Here is a 23968-nt window from a genome sequence, read left to right as displayed (position 1 = left end):
ATCTACGCTCGCATTTTATTTTTTTGAAGTAGACCAAATCAATATCATTCCTTGAAATTTTCACAGAATTTTCTCCGAACGAAGAGGAAAAATTACAGACATTTTCAAGACTGGGTGTTAAGTAGTTTTTCATTTAAAAAATAAAGTATGACAGGAAGTCTGCGACGTCGCAAACCGAGATACGTGGTTTGGTAGTTTCATCGTCGTTATGTGATAGAGCATAAGTGCAGTTTTTGAAAAAAAATGAGATTTTAATGTTTTCAAGTAAAACTACTCTTAATGCATATTTTGAGAAAACTTCGCTCCCAAATTCCGATTTTTGATCTAGAAAAGTCAGTTTGAAATTTCTTTTCACCGTAAGGATCCACGTAATTTCGAAACTTCAAACGCGTATTTTTCGGAACAGCAAAAACTGCACTCATGCGAGCCTCCTCCAAGCCCCTCAATTTAAGTAAGCACTTATAAAAAATTGAGCATTTCCCTTACTTTGGATAGAGGCCTGTAATTGGTGTAAACTGTATCATTAACATAAGCTAGCTGCATAAGACTTTGGTCGGGCCCTTCATCCCTGATCATCGGTAAGTCGAGGGGAGGGGGCGGGTGGGAGGTGCCGGCTCTAGAGTTGAGAAGCCTACACCCCGCAGCTTTTTGCCGACCGTTCTGTTTATTGTAAGCAGGGTAAATATTTGCCCGAACAGCTATTGAAATCCAGTAATGAAATCTATCTCCAAGAATTACCCTCTTTTAAACTTTGTTCTCGGCCGAAAGATTTGTTCGCCAGGCCTAAATCAACCCCCACGTCGCCCCCTCATCCCTCCAGCGGAGGCCGTACCGACAGCGAAAAACACGTATCACGATGTGCGATGTTGCAATTTTATTAAACTCACGGTGCAATTCTGCCGTGCTAAGGAAGAACGCCGTATAAACCGTTAGGCGTTGCTAAGTTTTCTTGAAAAAATAAGAGTTTATTCGGAGAGTTGTGAGTATTTTTCTTCCATTTTTTCAAATAATTTTGTTTGCAATTAAGTGTAAAATATCTGAAAATTTTAAGGAAATATATGCATATAAGTTCCTTGAAAATACACGTTTTATTTGGCGAAATTTTGCAACTCTCGAATGTTCATACGGCGTTCTTCCTTAGCACGGCGGAATTGGCGGAGGGGCGCGTCGTGGTGGCATTTTGCGTTTTCTGCTGGAAAATTTGACTGGATTTTGCAATAAGGAGCCAATATTTCTGGCTCATTTTAGAAACAACGCATGTACGATCAGCTTCCCTATGCAGAGAGGCGCTTTGAAAGTTGAGCTACCAATCATAGTTCCTAAATCGCAGTATGTGGTCTTATTATTTATCGTCAGCCTCAGCGCGTCTTTTTAATTCATTAAAATTTATGAATTTATTTGAACATTTCAGCCTAGAATGAAAGCGGTGAGAGAATTTTTTTATTTTAAGGAGAGTAAGATCAAAATTTAGAAATTATGACAATTTTTGTCACTCTAGGTATAACCAAATAATTTTGTAGCTTTAACTGACCTGATGAGAGATTATGGTACTCGGGAACTTGGTGTTCACTTCCCTCAGTTCCGCAGCTGTTCCCTGTAATACAAAATGGACAAAATTAGTTCCCACTTGTGACAATTTGTGACAAACCTCAAGGAATGATGTCAATTCGTTCTCCTATAAAAAAATAACGTGGAGGCGGAGATTTTCAGACACCGCAAACGAGATACGTGATTGCGGACTCACGCCGTCGAAATGGGTTATTTGAAAAAATACACGAAGGATAAGCATAAGCTAAACTTTCTTCATTTGTTTTCCAGTTGTGCAATTGGTTATCTCAGAATGACCCACATTCAATTGAACGTAAATCTGCCAAACGGAACTACATATGTGCATTATTACATGAGCCATATTATGCATATATCCATATGGATCTCAGGGCTCATGTCTTAGTGCACATAGTTCTGTTTGGCAGAAATACGTTCAATTAGGCGATGGAGTAGGGTGAATCTCGCGCAAAAAAGCAAGATAAGTTTAATTTCTCCTCCTTTTATTTGTAGAAGTTCACCTTTCTGTTGGAGCCATTAACACGATTAGCCGTGTAGAAATCGATAGGGCATCCTCGGCATGTGCCCAGCACTGTATAGTTTCGTCAACAATCGACGTCTTTCGTCGGAGGGATGGAACCGTACCCCCCCCCCCCCCCCCCACCCTTTGCCAAGTTCCATTCAAGGTACAATACGATTGGGACACATCAATAAACTTGAAAGGCGATGAACAAAAGGTTTCTTTTTTCTCCTCAGAAAATGTACGTTATCTGGTTGCGATGTCGACTGCCGAGTTACTTTCCAAATTTTGATTTTGGATCATGCATTTTGTCTTATTTTCTTTAAAATATTTATTGCGTGCAATTGTGGGACTTGAAGGACAAGGCAAGGCATATTAGAGCAGTATTTGCTATTTAGAGATATACGTGTCTTAAGTTTCAAAATTACATGGGGCCTTATGGCGGAAAAGAAGTATAAACTCGCTATTTGATGCTTTAAAGTTGGATTATAGTTGTAAATTTTTCAAAGAATATACTTTCGAACTAGTTTTAGTTGAGCTCATGAATACCTCAATTTTTTCAAAAACTGCATACATGCGCCTTGTCCTCCAAGCCCTTCGATTGTTCGAGATGGAGTTTGTCTGATCGTTCCTTGAGAGATGAATGAATGTCAAATGGACCCCACCATTATTCAGTGGTCTTGACTCACTGAGCACTAATTAAATTTTCGAATTTCAGTGATAGGATTCTTATTTTTTCATGAACTGTTCATTAAAAGGTTTTTCTGTTAGGTACTTCTTCCAACATGTAACAAAAAACCACGCCCGATTAAAATTCAATCAGTCAGGTATTAGCATTTGGTAATTAATCTCTGGATAAGCTCGTCGTTTTCAAATTTTGGAGTTATAGTCGGGGGTTGGGCCGCACAGTAGCCAAAGAGAATCACCAGTTTAAGAGTATCAATAATGCTATTGTAATATTATTGTATTTTTACGTGTATATTTTTATATTTTACAGTACTTAATTTCTGAGAGTATTAATTATTTATAACTTAAAATTCAGTGCTGGAGAAGTCACTTTTTATTAAATTAATTACTTAATTTACAATTACATATTTTAAAACTGATTTTACATAATATAAAAATTAATTCACCCCCAAATAAAGTACTCAAGAACTAAAGGAAAATTTTTTTGAGAAATTAATTTTTGAAATTACTAGATATCAATTTAAAAATTAAATTTGTAGATGAAATAAATAAAGGAATCAATTTTACAAATGGGAGGGGGGGAGGCACCGGGGCGGGGTCCATCAGAAATGATACATTTACAAAAAATTCAAGCTGAAAATCATACCGGAGAATTTCGTTCCAAAATAATGGTGGGGTGGATTCCATGGTGACTCGTAGCTGGAACAGTCTGAGACAGCGTTTCCCGGATAGCCTGAACCCTGAGAACAGAGATTAATTTGAATGACTAAAAAACAAAATTTAGCTACCTTCATAAAACAATACATTAAATTTTAATCGATAAAATTATTGTTAACATCATAGGGGCCGAGTCCTTGGTAAAGCAGAGGGTTTGCAATTTTCAAAACTAAGCTTTTTCAAGTATGAGCAATAACTTTTCCGTAGATTTTCGCATGATTTCTCTTTGTCCTCTCAGTTACATTATTCGCATTCGCAAAAAACTGGGTGCAGAGATATCTAGTAATATCCCATAGATAAAAACGAAGAATCAAATTCGAATTTTAAAATTTTGAGAGACTGAAATTGAAACACATGTTTCCGTATTTAGTTCCTTCGTTGATATGAGCTTTTTTACGAGAGAGGCTGATTGGAACGATGATCTTAGAAGTCTTTTGAGAGATTAAACCCCCCTGACCCCCTAATTGACCCTGGTAAAAATTGGCGATAGGAGCTGCGTTTCAAAATACCATAGGAGTTCTTATAGCCGACTAAAGGAGGCTATTGAAAATCATATAGCTGGCTGCAGAAAGCGGAGCGAATTATATAGCCGGGCTATACGAAGCTATAAAAAATTATATAGTCGGGCTATAGTTCCTATCGCCGGGCTTTACCCTTTATCGCCATTGGCTATAAAAGGCTACAAGAAATTGTGTAGAAATTCGTGTGCTTTGGAAATCATTAAGTTTGATACGGAACTACCTTAATATTTACAAAACACACGTTATATTTTCCTTTAAAACATATTTTTTTTTTCATCAATTAAATGAGAATAGTCCATACAGAGTGTGCAAACATTTCAAAATCATGAGTTGAACAACGCTGACTCCGCGAGATTAAATATTAGAGCCTAACACAAAGCGGAGCGGCGACGCACTGGCGCCTACAAACCTAACAGGGATACTTCACGCATTGCGCAATGCGTGAAGTATCCCTGTTAGGTTTGTAGGCGCCAATGCGCGTTTCGAGCTCCCTGCCCGCCCGCCGCGCCGCAGCGTGCCACGGCGTTTGAAGCAACTATTTCACACCAGAGGTATTGCACAGTATCATGAGAAATTGAAGGCGCTCCAACATAGTAAGAATGATAGGCATCCTTCAAAAGTACGGAGCTTTCCTCGCAAAATAAATCAAGATACTACGGTACAAAAAGAGAGCGGTAGTCCAAAAACTAACTAAGTCCTAGTATCCGTATTTAGTAACGTTTAGCATAAACTTCATCGTATGGCTGTTGCTTAATCGCCATCGGCTATAAAAGGCTATAAGAAATTGTACAGCCGGCTACAGAAGCTATTGGAAATCTTACAGCCGGCTTTAGGTCTATAGTATTTTGGAACACACATTCTACTGCCAATTTTTACCAGGGAGTTTTAGCACAGTCTTCACAACTTTTGAGATTGTCCTGAATTTTCCCGGAACTTCTGAAATTTCCGAAATGCTCCGGATCATTTGCATTTTCCGGAACTTTCTTGGAACTTTTGAAAATATCTAAAAGGAATCCCGGAACATCGGTCATGCAGTGGTAGAAATTGGAATAAAAAAGTTCCGAATCCCAGAACTATTGAGATTTTCCTGAATTTTTCCCGGAACTTTTGTAATTCCCGAAATGCCCCGGATCATTTGCATTTTCCGGAACTTTCTCGGAACTTTTGAAAATATCTAAAAGGAATCCCGGAACATCGGTCATGTAGTGGTAGAAATTGGAACAAAAAAGTTCCGAATCTCAGAACTTTTGACTGACATTGAATGAGAGCACTGCTTTAAACTCCCAATCAGCCCTCAAGGTGTCTCTGCAGATGAAGTCGGGAATAAAAAATCACCGCAAAACGGTTCCCCTCCCTCAAGACCTCGAGGAACGCCCGATGGTCGGGGCCGCTAATTGCACCACAAAACGATTCCGCAAATCTGATTGAGCGCGTCGCGGAATTATCTCCGATTTAAAATTAATTCTCAATAATCGAATTGTCGCCGAGTAAAAACGGCGAGATTCGCAAGGGGTTGGGGGTGGCGGTTACTGAGATCGAGACAAGACGCGGAGGACCGCGTCGCGGCGCCAAGGACAAAAATTTACCTTGTGGAAGGTGAATTCTGCCCGCTCTTATCCCTGGGAAGCATAATCCAGGACCCATCGGTGTCTACCGCTGTTTCCTGTGTGGGATTGCCTCATTTCCGGACCCAATCATCCCTCCCCCCCCCTCTCGTTCCCGACCAACTTCCATTCACTGTCTGCGAGCAAATCATAATTTTTATGAAGCGTTACACGATTCTTGCGCGCTTTTAGAATCGCTCGTATGGAAGCCTGATCAAGGACAGTGGCGCTCACTGATTGAAAATTGGACGTATTTCTGTCAAACGGATAACTATGTGCATTATAACGTGAGCCCTGTAATGCATGCATCTTTATGGGCCTCAGGGCTCATATCTTAATGCACATAGTTCCGTTTGGCAGAAATACGTCCAATTGAGTGAAAGCAGAATCAAAATGGAGGGTTTTGGGGGGTTTTCCAGGTGACACACATACACAGGGTGTCCCAAAAGTACTGCGCACTGCCCTGTTCTGAGAAAACGGTAAGAGTTATCGACATGCGGTTTAGACAGGCCTCTAAATTGAATCCTTAGCTTGAAAAGAAGACCAAAAGCAGGTATCTAACTTAAAAATTGCCAAAGTTATGTCACTTCAAAGTTGACGTGTAAAAGTTGACCTCGGTGGTTTTCCGGCACTTTTTTTGTGAGAAAGAAAATGAGAGAACCCTAAAGAGAAGAAAACCCATTTATCGAAAAAAGTTAACAATAAAACTCTCGTAATTTTCTTCGTCTTATGACAGTGAGGGCAGTGTGCAGTACTTTTGGGACACCCTGTGTAAGGCGATATGAATTAAAATAACTCTCTAGAACACGAGAAAACGCCAGTAAAGCGACGAGGGCACACCATTTAAAAAATAAGCATCAGAGGGTATTGGTTGCAGGGCCGGATTAAGGGGGTGGCCACATGGGCCGCGGCCCATGGTGGCAAATTTTGCGATTTTTTAAGTGAAGATATAAAGCAAATCGGATTCAGAAAAAAATACAAACGAGAAAAGGCGACAAAATCTCTCATTTCCTGAAAATACAGTAATTTCGCATTGCGTCAAACACAGTGCGTTCAGCACCGCTTGACGTGAAACGCAAAGCGCCTACAAGACTGTACGAATACTTCACGCATTGCGTCAAAAACAGTGCGGTCAGCAGCGGTCGACGTGAAACGCATAGCGCCTACAAGACTGTAAAAATACTTCACGCATTGCGTCAAACACAGTGCGGTCAGTGCGGAGCGGCGGCGGAAGTTAAAATTATTAAACCACATTTATGTTTGTTCTTTCATAATTTTTTCGTTCATTTCTTATAAATGGAGGGCCTTGTCCACACAGAGATAGGTTTACGGAACTTAACTTTCGCGCAAAGTTCCGTGAAATTTTGCTGGTAGTGTTGACATAGGGCTTTCGCAAAAAATGTGTCCAACACGAATAAACGCGTCTTATGCACCCCTACCCCTCCGGCACGTTCACTTGATGGTTTTTATTGATGTTTCAAAACGAATGAGAAGGGGCGGCAAAATACAGGCGGCCCATGGGCGGCAAGTAGGTGAATCCGGCCCTGATTGGTTGCATTACAATATTTGAAATTTTCGCATGACAACATATATGTATTTAGTCGTGGATAGGTGTACATTTTACGTAAAAAATTGTGGAAAATTTCCGCAGAGTTGCTGAGAAAAATCAAGACAAATTTCAAATTTGCAACCGTTTCCAAATAAATGAATAAATGATCAAATAATATAAAAATTGTATGGTCTCAAAATCTTTCTCAACGTTATAATGCGATTGAGCTTATCTTTCTCTTGCCCCCTCATTTCAAGGAATGGGACCAGATTTTGCCTAACCGTCAAAATGAAGGGAACCTGCGACCACGCTCTGAAGCTAACTTGACATCTCGTGCAGCACGGAGGGTTTCCTCCGCCTTCATTTTGACGATTAGATAAAAACAGATCCTGCGCGTTCGAATAGTTGCATTCTCGAAGGTTGATATAGACCTATCTGCATGAATTTGAAAGGCAAGTGCGTCATGTTTTAAATAACAATCAAGTCTAAACTACTTTGGTAGAGTGCGATATAAAATTTAAAAAAAGGAGAAGAAAATTACGTCAAATGGAAAATGGTGAAGTGTCTTACCACTTTTCTTGATTCTGGCTCTGATATGACATCTGCGAAACTCATCATTCTGTCTTGAATCGAAGTTCCTGATTAACGACGGTGGCAGTTCTAGCAGTTTCTGTCTTCAATGAAAACTCTTAATGATTCAAATTGATCATAATTCACAGGTTATGGACGTAACATTCTTAGGAATATTTCTCGAGAAAAGTTCTGGTTTATCACATCACAGGTATAATGTCTTTTCACGGCTACATTGAAGATATGTTGAAATGTGTAGAGATAACTATAGTGATTCCATTTCGGAAAACTTTAATTTCGATTGAAGATACAAATAAATATTAGTCATTCATTCTACCATGAAAAATGACGAAATGAGATTGTTTTCTACGCCCACGAGCTTTTCATTGTCGCAGCTTGTCTTGGTGCAAATAAGATTATGCCTGAGGTGACATAAGTTTTCCCTATCTTTTTCTGATGAATAAAAATCTCTATTAATCAGATTAAATGACCACACGTTTTATTATGGGTTGAAATTAAATGAGCTTATAAAATAGAATGATTATAAAAGTCAAAAGGAGAGAGAAAAAGAAAGAGGGTTAAAAATTTAAATTAAAAAATTAAAAACCAAGAAAGAAAAAAAGTGCGCCAATTTTTGGTACAAAGTAACGGATAACCCAACGTTTTTTAAAGACAATTTTCTAAGGTATATACTTTTCAAGTAAAACTATAATAATCGTGATACAGGTGGAAAAAGTGGCATCGCAGAATTTTTTTTTTTTTACGACCGCTTCAAAATCACGGTGAGAAAAACTCGTCGGTATTGTCAGCGTTTAGCAGAAAAATACTATTTACTATTTCCCACGAGCCTCCTGTTTAAGGACAACATTTAGCTGAAATGCAGATATCATTTTTTAACGTGTCCATTGTGATGAAATTCATTATTGTGAAAATTCAAGATACGTAATAGTAATACAATAGTTAACAATATTTTCTTTTGGATCGGTCATTTCTCTTAAATGAGTCTAATTCCCCTACATAACGGTGAATTACTATATCTTAGAATAATTTGATCTTAGAAGCATCAATAATACATTAAATAAGTAATCGAACAGAGGTGCTAAAATTTCGAGATTCCTGTAAGAGTATAAGGTGTCAAAAACCCTCAAATTTAGCGTTACGTAATTTAGCGTTACGTAAAAATTCTTATTTCCTCATTGACTTCCCGACTACGCAACTAACTTTACTTATTTTTCTTTTAATTTCTCGAAGAGAGACAAAAGATCTTCCCGGTCAGTCGCGGATATTCATGGAGACTCAGGTATACCGATTTTATCTCCTCTCAACGTATCACTGGTAAAGGAAAGGCAGGCCCCAATATTAAAAATTTGCAAAAATAAAGAAATGAGCCACTAAAGAGGGTAATAGAAAAAAAGATTCAAATAATAAACCAAATGCGACACATCACCTAAAATCTCAACCGAAGTGAATTAAAAATTATAAGAGAGATTATCGAAAAGAGAGGAAGAAAAAATGAATAAAAACGTTAAATCGGAAGAAATTGGCGGGCTACTTTCGAATGTCACGAGGTGAGGGAAAGGTACAAATTTCAAAGAGTCGACTGAAAATCGCGAGTCGGCGGCTATTTTCGGGCGAGGATCCGTCATTGCACTAAATGATCGGGAGGTGATAAGATAACGCGATAAGGGATGAAAGGGGCGGAGCTGGAGCCGGATCATGATTCGCGGGGGTGTGTTCTCTCCACCCCCTTGATATCTGCGCAATGACATTCCAACGCAGTTGCGTGCGGAGCCGTCGCGTACCTTCGAATCCCTGCTCGGGATTTTTCGCCGCGCCAAATACATGCGCACATGCTCTCGCACCATTCAAGCATTAATGATTTATTTTAATTTAATTTAAATTAAATTTACATTAATTTTCATTTGAAGTATATTAAATGTAATTTGAGGTATCGTTTAAATCCTAGGTCATCGTTAGCTGTAGCGTTCGCTGCATGAATGCTTGGGAAACGCTGATCCTTTAAAAAAATGTGGGAGTGACCCCCCCCCCCCCTCAAGTGGTGAAATTATACCGAACCATGTACCCCCGTTTGCGACGTTTTTCACCTCCTTGTCACATGGTACCAGTGGCGTGGCGTGAATTGCGATATATCGATTGTTATGCCGTTTAAACCTATGGTAAAGAATCGATTATTAAGGTGTTCGCTGCGATCCTTTTACATAGGTTTAAATGGCATAAAAATCCATATATCGCAAAGCACGCCACGCCACTGAATGGTACTTTTCTGAAGAAAACCTGACCGGTGCTTTTTGATTGCAAATAATTCCGTTTGAATCTTCTTTAGTTTTATAACCGTCTTAAGTACCTAGTAAGAATTATAAGGAACGTAATAAATATTAACGTTGCAAATTTTTTACCCGTAAATCGTAGGTATTTTTAATGGGAAACTGTTGAGCGTTTCTGACTGAAATTTTCACTGATTTTCCGCTCGATTATACGAAATAATAAGAGACATTTTGAACCCAAATTACACACTCATACTATTTTAAAGAAATGAATCGTTTGAGTTAAATATGTGATCTTGCAATCGAGTTTTGTTCCTTCGTCTGGGGAATGACCTTATGCCTCAATATGGAAGAGAAGCATATAATTGATAACAATACTGCCGTGCTAAGGAAGAACACCGTATGAACATTCGAGAGTTGCCAAATTTCCCTCGATAAAACATGTATTTTTGAGGACATTTATACATATTTTCTCTTGAAATTTTTGGATGTTTTAGATTGAATTGCGTACAAAATTGTCTGAAAATTTTGGAAAATAATATTCACAATTTTCCCAGTAAATTCGGTATTTATCGGAGGAAACTTGGCAACTTCTAAAGGTTCATGCGGCGTTTTTCCTTAGAATGGCAGAATGCTTCACGAGTAGCACTGTAAGTAACAGTCTGGAATCTAATTCCTAAAAATTTTCAAGCCTTGATGCTGTGAAAAAAATTTAATAAAGCGATCATTTTTGAATGAGTCGAGAAAAATCTTTGCGTTATCGAGGATTGTGTTTAAAGTTAAAAAAATTACTTAAAACTACTTTTGAATCTTTTGATGAACTTTGCGAATGAACGAGGATAACGACGGTGAAACTCCCAAACCACGTAAATAGTTCACTGAGTTCAAAACTTTCCGCTCTTATTTCATTTTTTTAAAATGAGAATAACTTAACATCAGTCCTTTGACTTTTTTCAGAATTCGCCGTGCTGAAAAGAAAAATCACGGAAAAGGATGGATGAAGGTGAATATTTTCCCGTTTTCCGGAAAAATATTCACCGAATGGAACGGAATTTTCCGAAACGGAGCCGCAAATCGTAGGACAAATTGACCCGAGGCTCGTTAAAAAAACGTGCCCGCGGGTTGCATGGGGCCTGTATATACAAGCCTTTGACAAAAGTTTCCGAACACATCCTAAAAAAGAATTAGACACAAATTGCAAAAAAAAGAAAAAATCGAGTGCAAACACAGCCCAAGGTAGGTAATACGTAACCAGGCCTCGTTTTTTAAAAATAATTTTTCTCGAATTCAAGCGATACCTCATTGGCAGCATAGGGCAGAGCATTGCGAATTCACGCCTCGCGCCATCGCGCCTTCAATTTGGCAGATGCAACACGGGCATCTATCAAGTGCGAATAGTTGTATCTCTGCCCCGTCATCAACGCGCGTCATTTCCCTTGCTCTATTTCCACTATGTGTTTGCTCCCGTTTGGCTTATACATTTCGACGGTGAAACTACCAGAGCAGGTATCTCGGTTTGTGACGCACATTGGAACTAGTCAATAGCAGAGGTCGGACATGCAATTTTTGACAAAAACTGCAAATTTTAATGTTTACTAATTACTAGCCGTTCTGGACGCGCTTTGCGCGTCCAGAACGGCCAGCCAAGGGGCTGCGCCTCCTGGACCCCCGATCACTCGCTACGCGAGTGACATTCGGCTCGCTCCGCGAGCCATTTTTCTCAGTGATTGGACGTTTGATCACTAAGATGTATACATTTTGGAGACTCTGGAGGCAAAAATGATTTCGTCATAGAACCTTGTTGCCGGAGCGTGCCATCATTATTCATTTGCACATAAATAGATGTGTGGAGATGAAGCGATGATAGGGATCGATCATTTCTTCAAAAACGCATTTGACAGGTTCATCTCTGCAGTGCTCATCTTTCAAAGCTGACATTTTCAAGAAAATTTCCATTTGACCTCAACACCAATTACCCAAAAGAGCTTGTTAAAAAATGATGAAAAAGCACCCTCTAAAGGTTTCAGGAAATTCCATCAACGATTTTTTGTCTGCGCACTGTTATGTCTAGTAATTTACGTCCAAGCATGAAATAATTAACAGTGACTTGGTCCAAACGTCATATTTTAGTTGGTACATAAAAATATATTGATAATATCAAAATAAGGAAATTGAGAGTGAAGGAGGTGTTGTTATGGTAATTCAATTTTTAAATTAAATGTTACTTTCTTCTCTCAATTCATCTTTTCAAATTGCCATCGATGAATATTTAGTTTTATTTCCATCCTTAAAATTTTCGATATGAAGTATACCTTATATTTCCCTTTTTTTAAATGAAAATATTACTTCCTTTTAAAAATATTTACATTTTTAAAACGTAGCAATTATTTGTAAAGCCTTTTCCAAGCAATGGCATGGATAATAATCTCAATGAGCCGCAGTTATGTTGAAAGAAATGTAAACATTAATGAATAAAAGAGGGAAGAAAACCAAAAAGTACGCAATCTTTGGTTTTAACCTCTTTTGTACATCGATATTTTAGAGTCAAATGCATCCAATTTTGAGCGTTTGGTTGCGCTTACACCACGCTGCAGCACAGTAAAAGCACAGAATATAAAAGAAAAAATTAAAGTGCTTTGGAAATCATTAAATTTGAGTGGGAACTACATTGAATGAACAAAATACACATTACATTTTCCTTTAATACATATTTTTTTTTCATCAATTTAAATGAGAATAATCCATGCACAGCGTGCAAACATTTCCATTCCATGAGTTGAAAAACGCTGACTCCGCGAGTCTAAATATTAGAGTCCAACACAGAGCGGAGCGGCGTGTTTGCAGCGCGGAACGCGTACTGGCGCCTACAAACCTAACGGGATACTTCACGCATTGCGCAATGCGTGAAGTATCCCAGTTAGGTTTGTAGGCGCCTACGCGCGTGACACGCTGGTTGTCCGCCGCGCCGCGGAGTGCTACGGCGCTTCAAGCAACTATTTCGCGACAGAGGTGTTGCACAGTATCTTACGAAATTGGTATCGTTAGGAAATCTTACCGTTAGGTACAGATTTATCTAGACGGCGGCGATCATTATTTTTCTGACATATTTAAAATGCGCGCCATTACGTAGCTGCGTTTGAGTAATGTTGCCGAGTTTCACCTAACTACTTGTTGTTTACCTTTGTCACCCTAGCAACCGAAAGAGACACGGCAACGATGGAGTACGACTTCAAATGTAAACAAAAACAAACTAACCAAAAAAGTGAAAATGATTTTACCGATCGTCCCGCAATTTCTTGTCTGCGTGTTTCATCAAAATCTTTTCTACCCATCTCATTCTACTCTTAAAATGCTGCAAAGTGACAAATGTAGGTAAGCATTTTATTACCTCTTTCCTTCACAAAATACCTACCAAATAATCTGGACTTAACTGACTTATCAATTTGAGTCATATGTACTTAGGTACCTATAAACTTTCAAGACAGGTATCAGAGCAATGCAGAAAATTTTATGCACGAATGAAGGTGATTTGTCCGCTCCAAAGCAAAATGTGACAGAAATCTTCAACCTTCTCAACTTAGATGTGGTAAAATAATTTCACCATTTTATTGCTGTAGTAGAGCTCATGTCAGCTAAGTTACCATCTTCTGTTCTCTGACTAGCTGACTAGAAACTCTGCTGCTGTCTTTAAATATTGATCAAAGGTTGAACCAGGGTGATCCTGTCGTTGCCTTACACAGATACCTAAAAAAATGTACGTCGTATAATAATCGGAGGTAAACAAGTTTCAACATATCCATTACAAGCTTTAAATGTTGAACCACCCCCTGATTTTTCATTATTGATTAAAGTTTGGAAATCCTTTTAATCTTTACAGAGTCAGCTTTTATTAAATGCGTAAACCACCAAGATGTCGGCCAAATCTTCAAGTGGAAAGTCTGGAAATGATGATGACAAAGCTCCAACATCAGCCCGCACAGAGAATATCCGGAGGGGAAGACAAAATGTACAGAATGAAATGAAAGGTAGTTTCTTCTCTGAGGTTTTTTTATTTTATTTACTTTTTTTCCTAGTTAAGTAGGTGCTGGCTTATTGATCTCATCTGAATATTTGATTTCTCAGGTGCATGCTGAACAGTTTAGAATTTTTAAGAATTCAGACGGTGTCTTGAGTAGAATGGCTCAAAACACTTGCTCAGTCAAAAATCATTACTGGATTTGGAGGGTACCATTTAATTGACAGTTCAGCCATTTTTTAATCAACCCAGTGCTTATTTTAATTCTAATCCTGATTTTGTCTTTCTGATCACTAGGAATGTTTCAGAAGGTTAAAAAACTTATTTTATGATTTTTGAGCTTTTCCAAAATTTTTAGAAAATCGGGCGGAAAAAATCAGGAATTAGATGTGTCCTGATAAAGGTAAGAATAGGTAACAGATCTAACTTACTCCTTTTCATCCCATTTAAAAATGGTAAGTACCTCATGGTAATGGAGCTGTAAGGCCCTTGATTGGTCAATCCCCTCATAGTATCCTTGCGGCAGTATATTGCAGGCTGTAAATCAACGGTGCTATTAGCCGTAATATGGCTGCTGTAGCATAGTTGCCAGACATTTTCATCCTTAAAGAAGAGCCTTCTCAATCCTTTGATCTGTATACATTTTCGACTGCTATACCTACCTGCCACTTCGTGTTTCCAGCTACAACATTGAATTTTGGAACGGTGAAGATTGCTGCAAAACAATATTCAAAAGCAGCAAAAGTGCTGAAGCAATAAGAACTCATATATTGATGGTGAAACTCCTAAACCACGTATTTTGTTTGTGGTATTTAAAAATCTCCACTCCTATCTTACTTTTTCAAAGGAGAACACACCTACATTATTTCTTTGATTTTTTTCAGAATTTGCTTCGCTTGGAGAAAATAAATAATGGAAGTTTTTAGTAATTTATGCTGAGTAGCTCTCCCATTGAAAAATAAAGTATGACAGGGAGTCTGCTATGGCATAAACGAAAACTTGTGGTTTTGGAAGATTGGCCATCTATTTGTGTAAATGAACTCGCCCATGACAGTTTTTTATTAGTTGAAGGGGCTAATAATTTTTTGTACTCATATGAGAAGAAAGGAGAATGACTCTTCCTTATTGAAAGTAGATGTAATTCATGTCTCATTTCTCTGTTTGTTCTCTAGATCTAATTATTGAGAAGAAATCCGAACTTTCAAAAGTGTTAAACGAAATTAAAGGAGATATTGTTGAAAAACTTGATGAAGAAGCAATCAAAAGCACTTGTAAGTACCAGCAACTGATGAATCTTCAAAATTAATCCCTCAGTAACTAGTATAAGCAAAGAAGAGGAAACACCAAATACGGTCTTTTTGTTAAAGCTAGAAAATTTTCTCAACAAGTTTCTTCAACTGATTTTTATATCACATCCATTGCTATCGGAAACATAAAAGCCACAATTCCACTCGGGATTTTTTTAAAAAAAAAAAAAAAAATTCAAATAAAATGCTCCACAAAAAAGAAAAAGATAAAAAGAATCAAAATCACCCTTTTACTTTAATCTTTGTACAATGTTCTCATAGTAAATGGATTGCCTAAACCAAACCAGAATAAACCTAAATGCAACAGATAAAGTTAGTCTAAGTAATCATAATATTCACAAAAAAATTACTCACAAGCCTTCTGGCCTTTGTTTTCCTTTGTTTCCAGCCAGAATGCTCGCGAGTAACTTTTTTGTGTATATTCCACTGGTGACTTCAACATTAAGCAGAATATTGTCTTATTTTTTCTTGTAAATATCTTTCACAACATGAGAGGAAACTAGCAAAGATCAATGTGGTGAAACTGATTCCATTCAGAGCCCTCCTAATTTTTGCTTGTTTAAGAATACTTTATTTCATCTGGATAATATCGAGTTACATCACTCTTGCTTTGGATGACAGTGTAGCTTAGAGTATTTTTTGTCTCTCCCACAGCGGTGTCTCCTGAGTTGAAAAAATCTGAAACGCAGCTGATTGACAGTTATTACATCCAGCAAAGGAACAAATTCATCAAAACTACTAATCCGAATATAGATCAAAATATCAACAAAAGCGACTCTAATTTGTGGCTGAATACTGATAAGCTGTAAGTAGTATGTACAACCTGGTTCCTTTTTATGGAAGTTCTCCTCATTTATAAGTTCCAACTCATTGATGTTCAATTCAGGACATTAACAAAGAGAAATGCTAGATTGATCATTAAGTATTCCACTATTTCAGGAAAGGAGGCAGTCGACTGTCTTGAATCTGCCTCATTTATTTTCTCCCGCCTTATCAGTTAAGAGCTACAAAATTAATTCTGTTAACTTGAAATTGGATCACCTCAGCAGTTCCAGTGTAATGTCTTTTTTAAAATTTCTTAAATGCATGCCTGCAATTTTCAATTTGAAATAATTTTAGACCTAAGTTTATTTATCTTCTTCCTCTTCTACTGCTTCTTCTGAAGAAGAAGTTCATGGTTTAATTAAAATCATGGCAAATTTCTCCTTCATTTACCTACTGAAATTTCATTGTAAATCTTAAAATACTTTTATTTTTCTAAAATTATTTATTTTAATTTATCATAAATTTTATTTTTCTTATACGATCAGTTTGGACCATCACATTTCTGAGTAAACTGTGCCGTGCCATCTCATTAAAAATGAAATCTGTCATAGAGTCTCATAAATGATATGTAATGATCCATAAGGGTCAAAATCAAAAAGCACTAAACAGCATCATGAAGCACCACATGAGCGTCAAATTAAGAGCATTTTAACTTTTGTCTCTGCCTTTGATGCTATAGCCACTTTATAAGATCAGTTTCCTAAAAAAAGGAAAAAAAATAAAACATTTTGCTTGCGGTTTTAGGAAGATGCATAATTGTTTATGAGCTTGATTTTTTTGCTCATTTTTGAATTGTCATGTAATCTATCCATTCACCCTTAGAAAAGTGTAGGTATTAAGCTAGTCCTTTTAAATTTTTTTTCTTTGTTACAGGGGCTTTCGCTCTCCTTTAGATGTGGCCCTTTTATTCCAGCGGAGAGTCATAAGCCCTTTTTTTATTGCTTGTCATGGTTTCTTAGCTGGAGTAGCAGTCATGCAACTAGTCTTGGTAAGAACTTTTTTTATATTTTACATCTTCATCTCTCTCATCAGTTCAGCACCACTGAAATTTAACATTGAATTCTGTATTACATAACCAATTGCGATGCTCATTCTGAACAGGTGCAAGTGTATCCTGAAATCCATAAGTAATGATTTGATGCTATCAGAAGGTTCTAGGTCATCTCAAAATCCAACCAAGATTTTGTATTGTTTAAAGAGAATAAGCTCTTATGCATCTATTACCGAAAATTATTTTTTCCGTAAATATATCAATGGCTTAAGTGCAAAATCGCGTATCTCTATTTACAGCCTTGCAGACTCCCTGTCGAATTTTCCATTTTTGCAGTTGCACCGTCGATATTTACTCTTACCCACTCTTTTGATTTCAAAATGAATCAAAATCTGTCACTTTTTTTCATTTTTTCTTACATATTTTGCAGGCATATTATTTGATCTCTGGGCACAATTTTGATCAAACTACATCTGAAACTGTGTTTCGAGTGTATCAGCAGTTGGCTTTGGTTGGACCTTCTTGCTTCGCATTTTTCATCTCAATTTGTTTCATGTCTATACTGGACAGGTAAATCTTATCTCTTTTGTTGAAAAATTCCCTGTTTGTTTTTTCATGCCCTGTAAAATTAATTATCTTTTAGCATCATGCACATTAAGTGCAAATTATATGCATTGTACAATAGATACCCTCAAGTGTAATCTTCAAAAAGATGCCATAGACTCTAAAAATTTGTTGTTTGTTTTTGTTTTTTTTTAACTCCAAAATGAACATACAATATGTAGAAACTTATTTATCATAGAATGTAACCATTACTTGTCATGTTAATACTACCTAATTAATTCAGGTTTAATTCAACATTTCAGAGTTGATCTTTTTCACATTTTCAAGTGTGATCCCCGTGACTGGATTTCTTACCGCCGCAGTTGGGTCATTGGACTCATTTATTTCTGTGGCCTTGTCATCAATGCTGTTTGTTTTCGATATGATCACATGATATCACACTATCCGTCAAAGGATCCTACAATTGTCAATTTTCAAGGGACCTCATCGCCAGAAGTTGTTACAGACTGGTATAAAAACCAGGTAAGTGTACTCACAAAATTTTACTTCCATTAGAATTTGCTTATTTACAGAAGTTTTTTCTAAAAATTGGAAAGAAATAAGGTTCAAATCCACCAGCAACAATCTGATAAGCTTGGAGGGAAAACATTGTTGATTAGACTCGCAAAGAATTTCTGTAGTCTAATTCATAAGTTGATCCATCATTTTTAAACATGTAAAATAATTGTAGAACTTCTTCAGAATTGGAGTATGGAAAGTTCTGAGCTTTTATGTTGATAAAATTCTATTCCTGCAACGATAAAAAATTCCTCCCCAAGAATTTGAAATTTCCATATAATGTTTCTTTATAAGATCACCAAAATTTTCAAGGTATAAATAAGAGAGAAAAAAATGATGCAAAGGGAAAGAAATTTCCATTCACAAAAACTGAGTTTTGATATTTTTTTTTCCCAAAGTATTAACAGCTGATTTTTATGAAGGGGTGGTATTGATCTCTCTCAGCCACCATCTCTCTTCTGGTTGCAAAAAAGTTAGTAATTAAAGTAGATAATAAATTAAACAATTAAAGCGAAAAAGGATGATATAAATAGAAAAATTAATATCTGATTAAATTGAGCCGAAGCAGAGAGCCCCATTTTTGAGGTGTAATCGTATATTTTAATCAGACACTTCAAATTTTAGCAGAATTGTTCTTCTTTTAATTTGAAATTCGAAAATGTGTTGAACTGACATTAAATTCTACCTAGTAGTCATTGTGCGTGTTTTGCAGGCCTCAAATGTAAGAAAACCCGATGTACAAGATTAATATTTAGGGAGAAAAGGAGACGTTGAAAAGTTAGGAGTTTTGCTGTTTGGTTTCAATTGATCATTGGATCCAGATTTTGGGAATCATGAGTGCACCTCTTGCAACAAAAAACAAAAAAAAAATAGCTTCCTCTGTAATTTCAAATTTCTTTGTTTCCAGAGCATCTCATCACTTGTATCAACTTGGCAAATTCTGAATGCTGTAAGATGTGTTTGTGCCATTTTAGGATGGATTTTGCTTTGCTTTTCTCAGACAACTGACTTGTTAGCCGATCACTTACATGAGGTAAAAACTTTTGACTTGGAAACAGATGATAAAATCGTCATTGATAACAGACCTAGTTAAAAGTAGTTCAGGAGTCCCAATGAGGACATTCATGGGCTGTCTATAAAGTATGTAATGCTCTAAAGGGTGGGTGGGTGTTTATTATTTTGTGACCGAGCGTGACAAGGGGTGGGAGTGTCAAGCTCAGCGTTACATTATAGTTTATACTTTTTGGATTTCAACTTTTTTTCTTTTAAAGTGAGAAACGTTTCATTTTTTGTCTTATTCTTTCTTGTCTCTTGAAACGCAGAGCCTTTTAATTGAAAAAAGCTGTGGCCTCTCGCCTCTCCCATCAGTTTTCAGAGAGGAAATTTCTCTGGAAATTTTTGTGTGAAAGGGGCGGGGGGGGGGGGGGGTGTTGAAATCATTGTTACGTAATTATTTTGGAGGTGTCAGAACCAATGTTACGATTGCATCACAAGGGGTGGGTCATGGGTGTCAAATAATCAGAAAAATCTTACTACGTAAGTTATGGACAGCCTTTTAGATCAATTAATTAGTCTTTTCAATTTTTCATAGTGCACAATAACAGGAAATAAGAAGCGAAAAAATCCATTCTATGGTTTGATCTAACTAATTAAAACTTTAGCTGTCTAATTTTTTTTTCAAAAACCACCTCAACTTATCTAAAAATGTATTTAGTATGAAAAAATAGACAAAGTGATCGTGCTGGAAAAATTAATAAAAAAAATTGTGCCAAAGAGGCTCTTAGTGTCTCTTAGCATACACAAGAGAGATTGGGGCATGAATGGAATATTATTTAAGTTTGGATGTTATTGTCTTGAAAAATTCTAAGAGTGTTCCCTGAAAAAAACTCAAACACAGATACTTTTTGACCTGACCAGACAAAAATCTTTATCCCGAAAAATTGTCTCTGTGTCTTTAGGTCCCTTTTTTGGTGGAGTATCAGTAATTATTGTTAATAATTTGTCGATAGATCGCAAGTTTTATCAATCTCCAATTGATTCATCCATTACCTGTGAAACTTGTATTTTTTTAAACCTAATTTGTGGAATATTGTCAGAATGTTGGTGCCTGCAAATTTACGCTTTCCCCTCAAATGTTGCATGAAGTTTATAGAACAAGGTTTGAATCTTGATACACACGGAAATTTATTTCAATACTTTGATGTTTATCTAATTGCAGTGAAGATTCTCTAAGATATAAAACCAAACACCTTTTGATCACCAACCGTAGTAATGGAATAATGAATCCCTAATCCTGGCAAAACCCCTTTAGTGTAGGAAGAGCAGTAATCAAACCAGCACTCTTTTTTTTAATCCAAAAATATTCACTCTCTTGCAATTTTGTTTTGTTTTATCAGTTGTTTTCGTTAAACATTTGTATGTAAATGAATGAAACTTTCACATTCCAAAACACACTCTATTCATGGATAATTTTTTTTTTTTTTTTTTTTTTGACAAAATTGTTTTTGCAGAGTCAATTTTAAAGTCTACCTAACTTTCATATCTTTTACCACAGTTGAAACAGTAGATCTCTTTTTTTAATTGTAACAGCTCTAAATTATGAGCGTTTTTTTTTTTTTACCAACCTGCGATAATAATCTAGTCTCTTCGTGTTCAATAACATTGAAGTTTTATTGTATAGTAACTTAACTGTAATAAAAGACACTACATCAATAATTACTTCCTTTTTACTTTATTTGATCGTAATCTAAGGACCAAATTTCTCAGCCCGTTTTCAAAATATTTTGGTGTATTCTTTGGAGTCAAGATTACAAAGAGTATTTAGGGTAACTTGACTTAAGCAAAACAATCTTGGTGAAAAAATGTTGCACCCCTTTGGGCCCTGGGTTATCATCCCCCCGCTTTCACCGCACTCTATGGGCAGTAGTCTGAGGTTGTATGTTATATCCTTTTCAACAAAATGCATACGCTGTATGACTTGATACATCGATTAGAAAAATAGGTGGAGTGGAATCTCTGGGCGGAAGTTGCAACAGGAGATATTTCGTGCGTAGGCCTCAAAGGGTTAATTCTAATCACTGCTTAAAAAACAATATTGATGAATTAATATTTTCCATAAAAATGACTCAGCTCTCTATGCTAAGGTGCAGACAACAAAAACGAATGAGGCAGAATTCTTCAAAATAAGTACGCCTGCAAGGTTGTCTGTCTCTTTACTCCTCATCCGCATGGCAGGATGGTGGGTGCCTAATGATCTTTGAGAAAATTGAAAGGTGGAGGCAGAAAATGAAGGCCAGAATAAGTAAACAAGTTATTTACAGCTTTATTTTGAGAAATTTCAGTTTAACATTTCTTAAAAAATACATCTGCTGTGAGGTATAAAACACCTACGCCTTTCAATTTTAAACATATTAAAAACTAATTTGCAACAATGGAAACAACAAGAGATAGAAAAAAATAAATGTATACTAACATTAATATAGCCTCTTAATGCAGGAGTCTCAAATTATTTTTTATCACAATTGCAGACAAGTTTATTTTAATCAAACTTTAGTTTGGGTAAAATTGTCAGGGCAAACATTCATAATTCAAAAGAAAAAACAAAAACACAACAAAGTGTTTATGCCTTGGAAAAATAAACAAAAATAAAATGAAAATAAACAATAAAAGAAAGAGAAATGGAAGCACTGGCTATAGTTCACCCCCCAAAAAGCGATAGATGAGAGGCGGAATAAGGGACTGCCTCAGAGTATTTTCAAGAACTGAAAAACAGGTACTTTGGTTTGTTTGAAGGACCCCCGCTCGCTGAAGCCAATTAACCTTTAGACCTAACACCGAGCTACTGAATTGACTATGCCCCCCACCTGCCACTTCTTGTGGCGTGGACTTCAGTGTGCATGCTTTAGAATGAATATAAGTCTTTGACAAATTCCTCACTCATAGCTTTACTTAAATTAGAAAAAAGAAAACAAGAGAAAACAGGCTATGCTTTTAACTTCCATTTCATAGTTGCAACGCTAACACGACAATGCACAGCTGCAATAAGTAAAAAGCTGGACGGAAACTGAATGATTTTCGCTTTCTTGCCAATAAAAGTGGTATGGAGTGTGATGATTCTCGAAGAAAGCAAAAGGAGAGAAAGAAAAACAAAGTGTAAAAATTAAATCTCCAGAAAGATCATGAGTCATTACCTCAACTCAAACAATGCAGTCATCCTAAAGTAAATTAGAGCAATCAAACTCAAAAATAAAAAGATGAATAGTCAATTTAAGAAATTAAGTAGGTCTCAGAAAATTACTGATTCCAAGAAAAGAAGACGCTACTTCTGAAGAATGGATAGTTATATCAGTTTGAACAAATGTTATCTCAAAAATCTGGAGGCTCGTATTATAGTTCATCCTCAAACAGCTCCCTTTCAGGAAGCCCACTTGGTTTGAGAGCAAAGGTTTATGGGGACCTTCAGAGAGAAAGGATAATCAAATAAATTTATGATTTAAGGATTACATTCGATTACATGCTTGACAGTAAAAAAAGATTTTTAAATTTCTTTCACGTTTCCAGCAAAATGCCATCAAATCTAAATATTTTTAATCTATGAATTGTTAAGCCAGCAAAAAAATTGATCAATTTATTATTTCCCTTTTATTCTTAAATAATGTTGTAAAGAAAAGCTCAAAAATGATTGCTGAATATGAGTCAGTTCCAATCCATAGAGGCGTTGAAGTTAATTAAAAGGCAAAGAAGGAGGAATGGGACTGAGTAAAAATAAAAGTTTAATTTCTCAATGATGGATATACTCATATTCTCTTACTCTAATTATTACCTAATCATTATGTCTTCTTTTTCTGCATATTTTGGTTATTCTGACTTAAAAAACTCAAGAAATGAACTAAATTATAAATTTCTGAGAGAGTTCCTTACCACTGCATTGTCTTTTGAAAATTTAAGTCTAAAATCTAACATGGTATCTCTGAGGATAGAACTTTGTTCCTTATGTATTGAGAATTTTTAACAAAAAACATACTTCATACATATAACACTTTACAGAATAAACATGGGTCCTTGCAGAAGAAATCAATTATTCGTTTACAAAATCGATGATTTTTTAAAAGTGCCTAAATATTTACAATGTCATAGGTATTGATTTGTACATACATCATACTAGTGAAATTTCGCTGCTGGGATGATCAGTGGTCCGGAGTGGTAGTACGAATAAAAATTCCAAACATTCCATCATTATGAAGTTTACTTTGAATAGTCGGAGAGTTGATGAGTTGGAGAGGACATGGTTCCCATGTTTCTGTTCCTGGTTAAAACAAAATGAAAAAGAGAAAAATAATTTGGAGTTGGATACGGCAAAAATGACAAAAACAGCAAGAAAAAATAAAGCTATTGAAAGCCATAGAATAGATCTGTGTGCAGCTTAATCACGAAAATTAAAATTAAATCAAATTGGAATCACACAGAGGCCATTCATGAATATCGTCAAGCACTTTCCTTCTTTTTTCTTCTCATCTCTTGCTCTCGTTTCAAGTTCCCTTTCCCCCTCTCATCCTCTCATCTTCTTCAGAAGGGGTTTGTCAAGCAGGCCTAGAGCCTCTTCTTCTTAAATACCTGATATCTATTATGGTCGGCCCCAAATCGATGGTAAAACAATGAAAACATATTCTCAATTCTTGGCTGACAAAAGAGCATAACTACACATTGAGAT

The 23968-nt window shown here is 36.5% G+C and overlaps 3 protein-coding genes across 12 annotated transcripts in view; 1 reads left to right on the top strand and 2 right to left on the bottom strand.

Moving 5' to 3' along the window:
- The window catches only part of LOC109032475 (uncharacterized), a 51896-nt gene extending 43749 nt beyond the window's left edge, over window positions 1–8147 (bottom strand). Inside the window, exons 1-3 of the mRNA XM_072297043.1 lie at window positions 7714–8147; window positions 3399–3492; window positions 1532–1594 (exon numbers count right to left, since the gene is read on the bottom strand). Of these exons, the coding sequence (XP_072153144.1) occupies window positions 1532–1594; window positions 3399–3492; window positions 7714–7761 (205 nt within the window). The 5' untranslated portion in view covers window positions 7762–8147. The remainder of the gene's footprint in view (window positions 1–1531; window positions 1595–3398; window positions 3493–7713) is intronic.
- Window positions 8148–13216: 5069 nt separating this feature from the next.
- On the top strand, window positions 13217–20973 carry LOC109032457 (uncharacterized). 2 transcript variants are annotated; one of them, XM_019044603.2, is made up of 8 exons: window positions 13217–13366; window positions 13876–14023; window positions 15186–15284; window positions 15975–16125; window positions 17019–17133; window positions 17567–17706; window positions 18003–18222; window positions 19166–20973. In XM_019044603.2, the coding sequence occupies exons 2-8, from the start codon at window positions 13909–13911 to the stop codon at window positions 19349–19351; spliced, it is 1026 nt and encodes a 341-aa protein (XP_018900148.1). In that variant the 5' UTR covers window positions 13217–13366; window positions 13876–13908; the 3' UTR covers window positions 19352–20973. The 2 variants fall into 2 exon arrangements, with proteins under 2 accessions (XP_018900148.1, XP_018900147.1); XM_019044602.2 differs by having other exon boundaries at window positions 13227–13370.
- A 587-nt stretch (window positions 20974–21560) lies between these two features.
- Mvl (solute carrier family member malvolio) overlaps window positions 21561–23968 on the bottom strand; it is a 33284-nt gene continuing 30876 nt past the window's right edge. For 6 of the 9 annotated variants that reach the window (XR_002008919.2, XM_019044593.2, XM_019044595.2 and 3 more), the window contains one exon: window positions 21561–23563. Coding sequence is in view for 6 of the 9 variants with exons in the window: in XM_019044593.2 (XP_018900138.2) it covers window positions 23503–23563 (61 nt within the window). In the remaining 3 variants the exon portion in view is untranslated. The remainder of the gene's footprint in view (window positions 23564–23968) is intronic. The other 3 variants (XR_002008920.2, XM_019044594.2, XM_019044598.2) reach the window with 1 other exon arrangement.

Source organism: Bemisia tabaci, chromosome 2 (genome assembly GCF_918797505.1).
Source record: "Bemisia tabaci chromosome 2, PGI_BMITA_v3".
NCBI lineage: Eukaryota > Metazoa > Arthropoda > Insecta > Hemiptera > Aleyrodidae > Bemisia > Bemisia tabaci.
This window is presented reverse-complemented; position numbering and strand designations above follow the sequence as displayed.

Excerpts from the sequence above, each read along its gene's own strand:
- LOC109032457 (XM_019044603.2), top strand. The coding sequence starts at position 13,909 with ATGTCGGCCAAATCTTCAAGTGGAAAGTCTGGAAATGATGATGACAAA. Across the intron at positions 15,285-15,974 it reads AGAAGCAATCAAAAGCACTT|CGGTGTCTCCTGAGTTGAAA; the intron begins GTAAGTACCAGC and ends TCTCTCCCACAG. Across the intron at positions 18,223-19,165 it reads CAGACTGGTATAAAAACCAG|AGCATCTCATCACTTGTATC; the intron begins GTAAGTGTACTC and ends CTTTGTTTCCAG.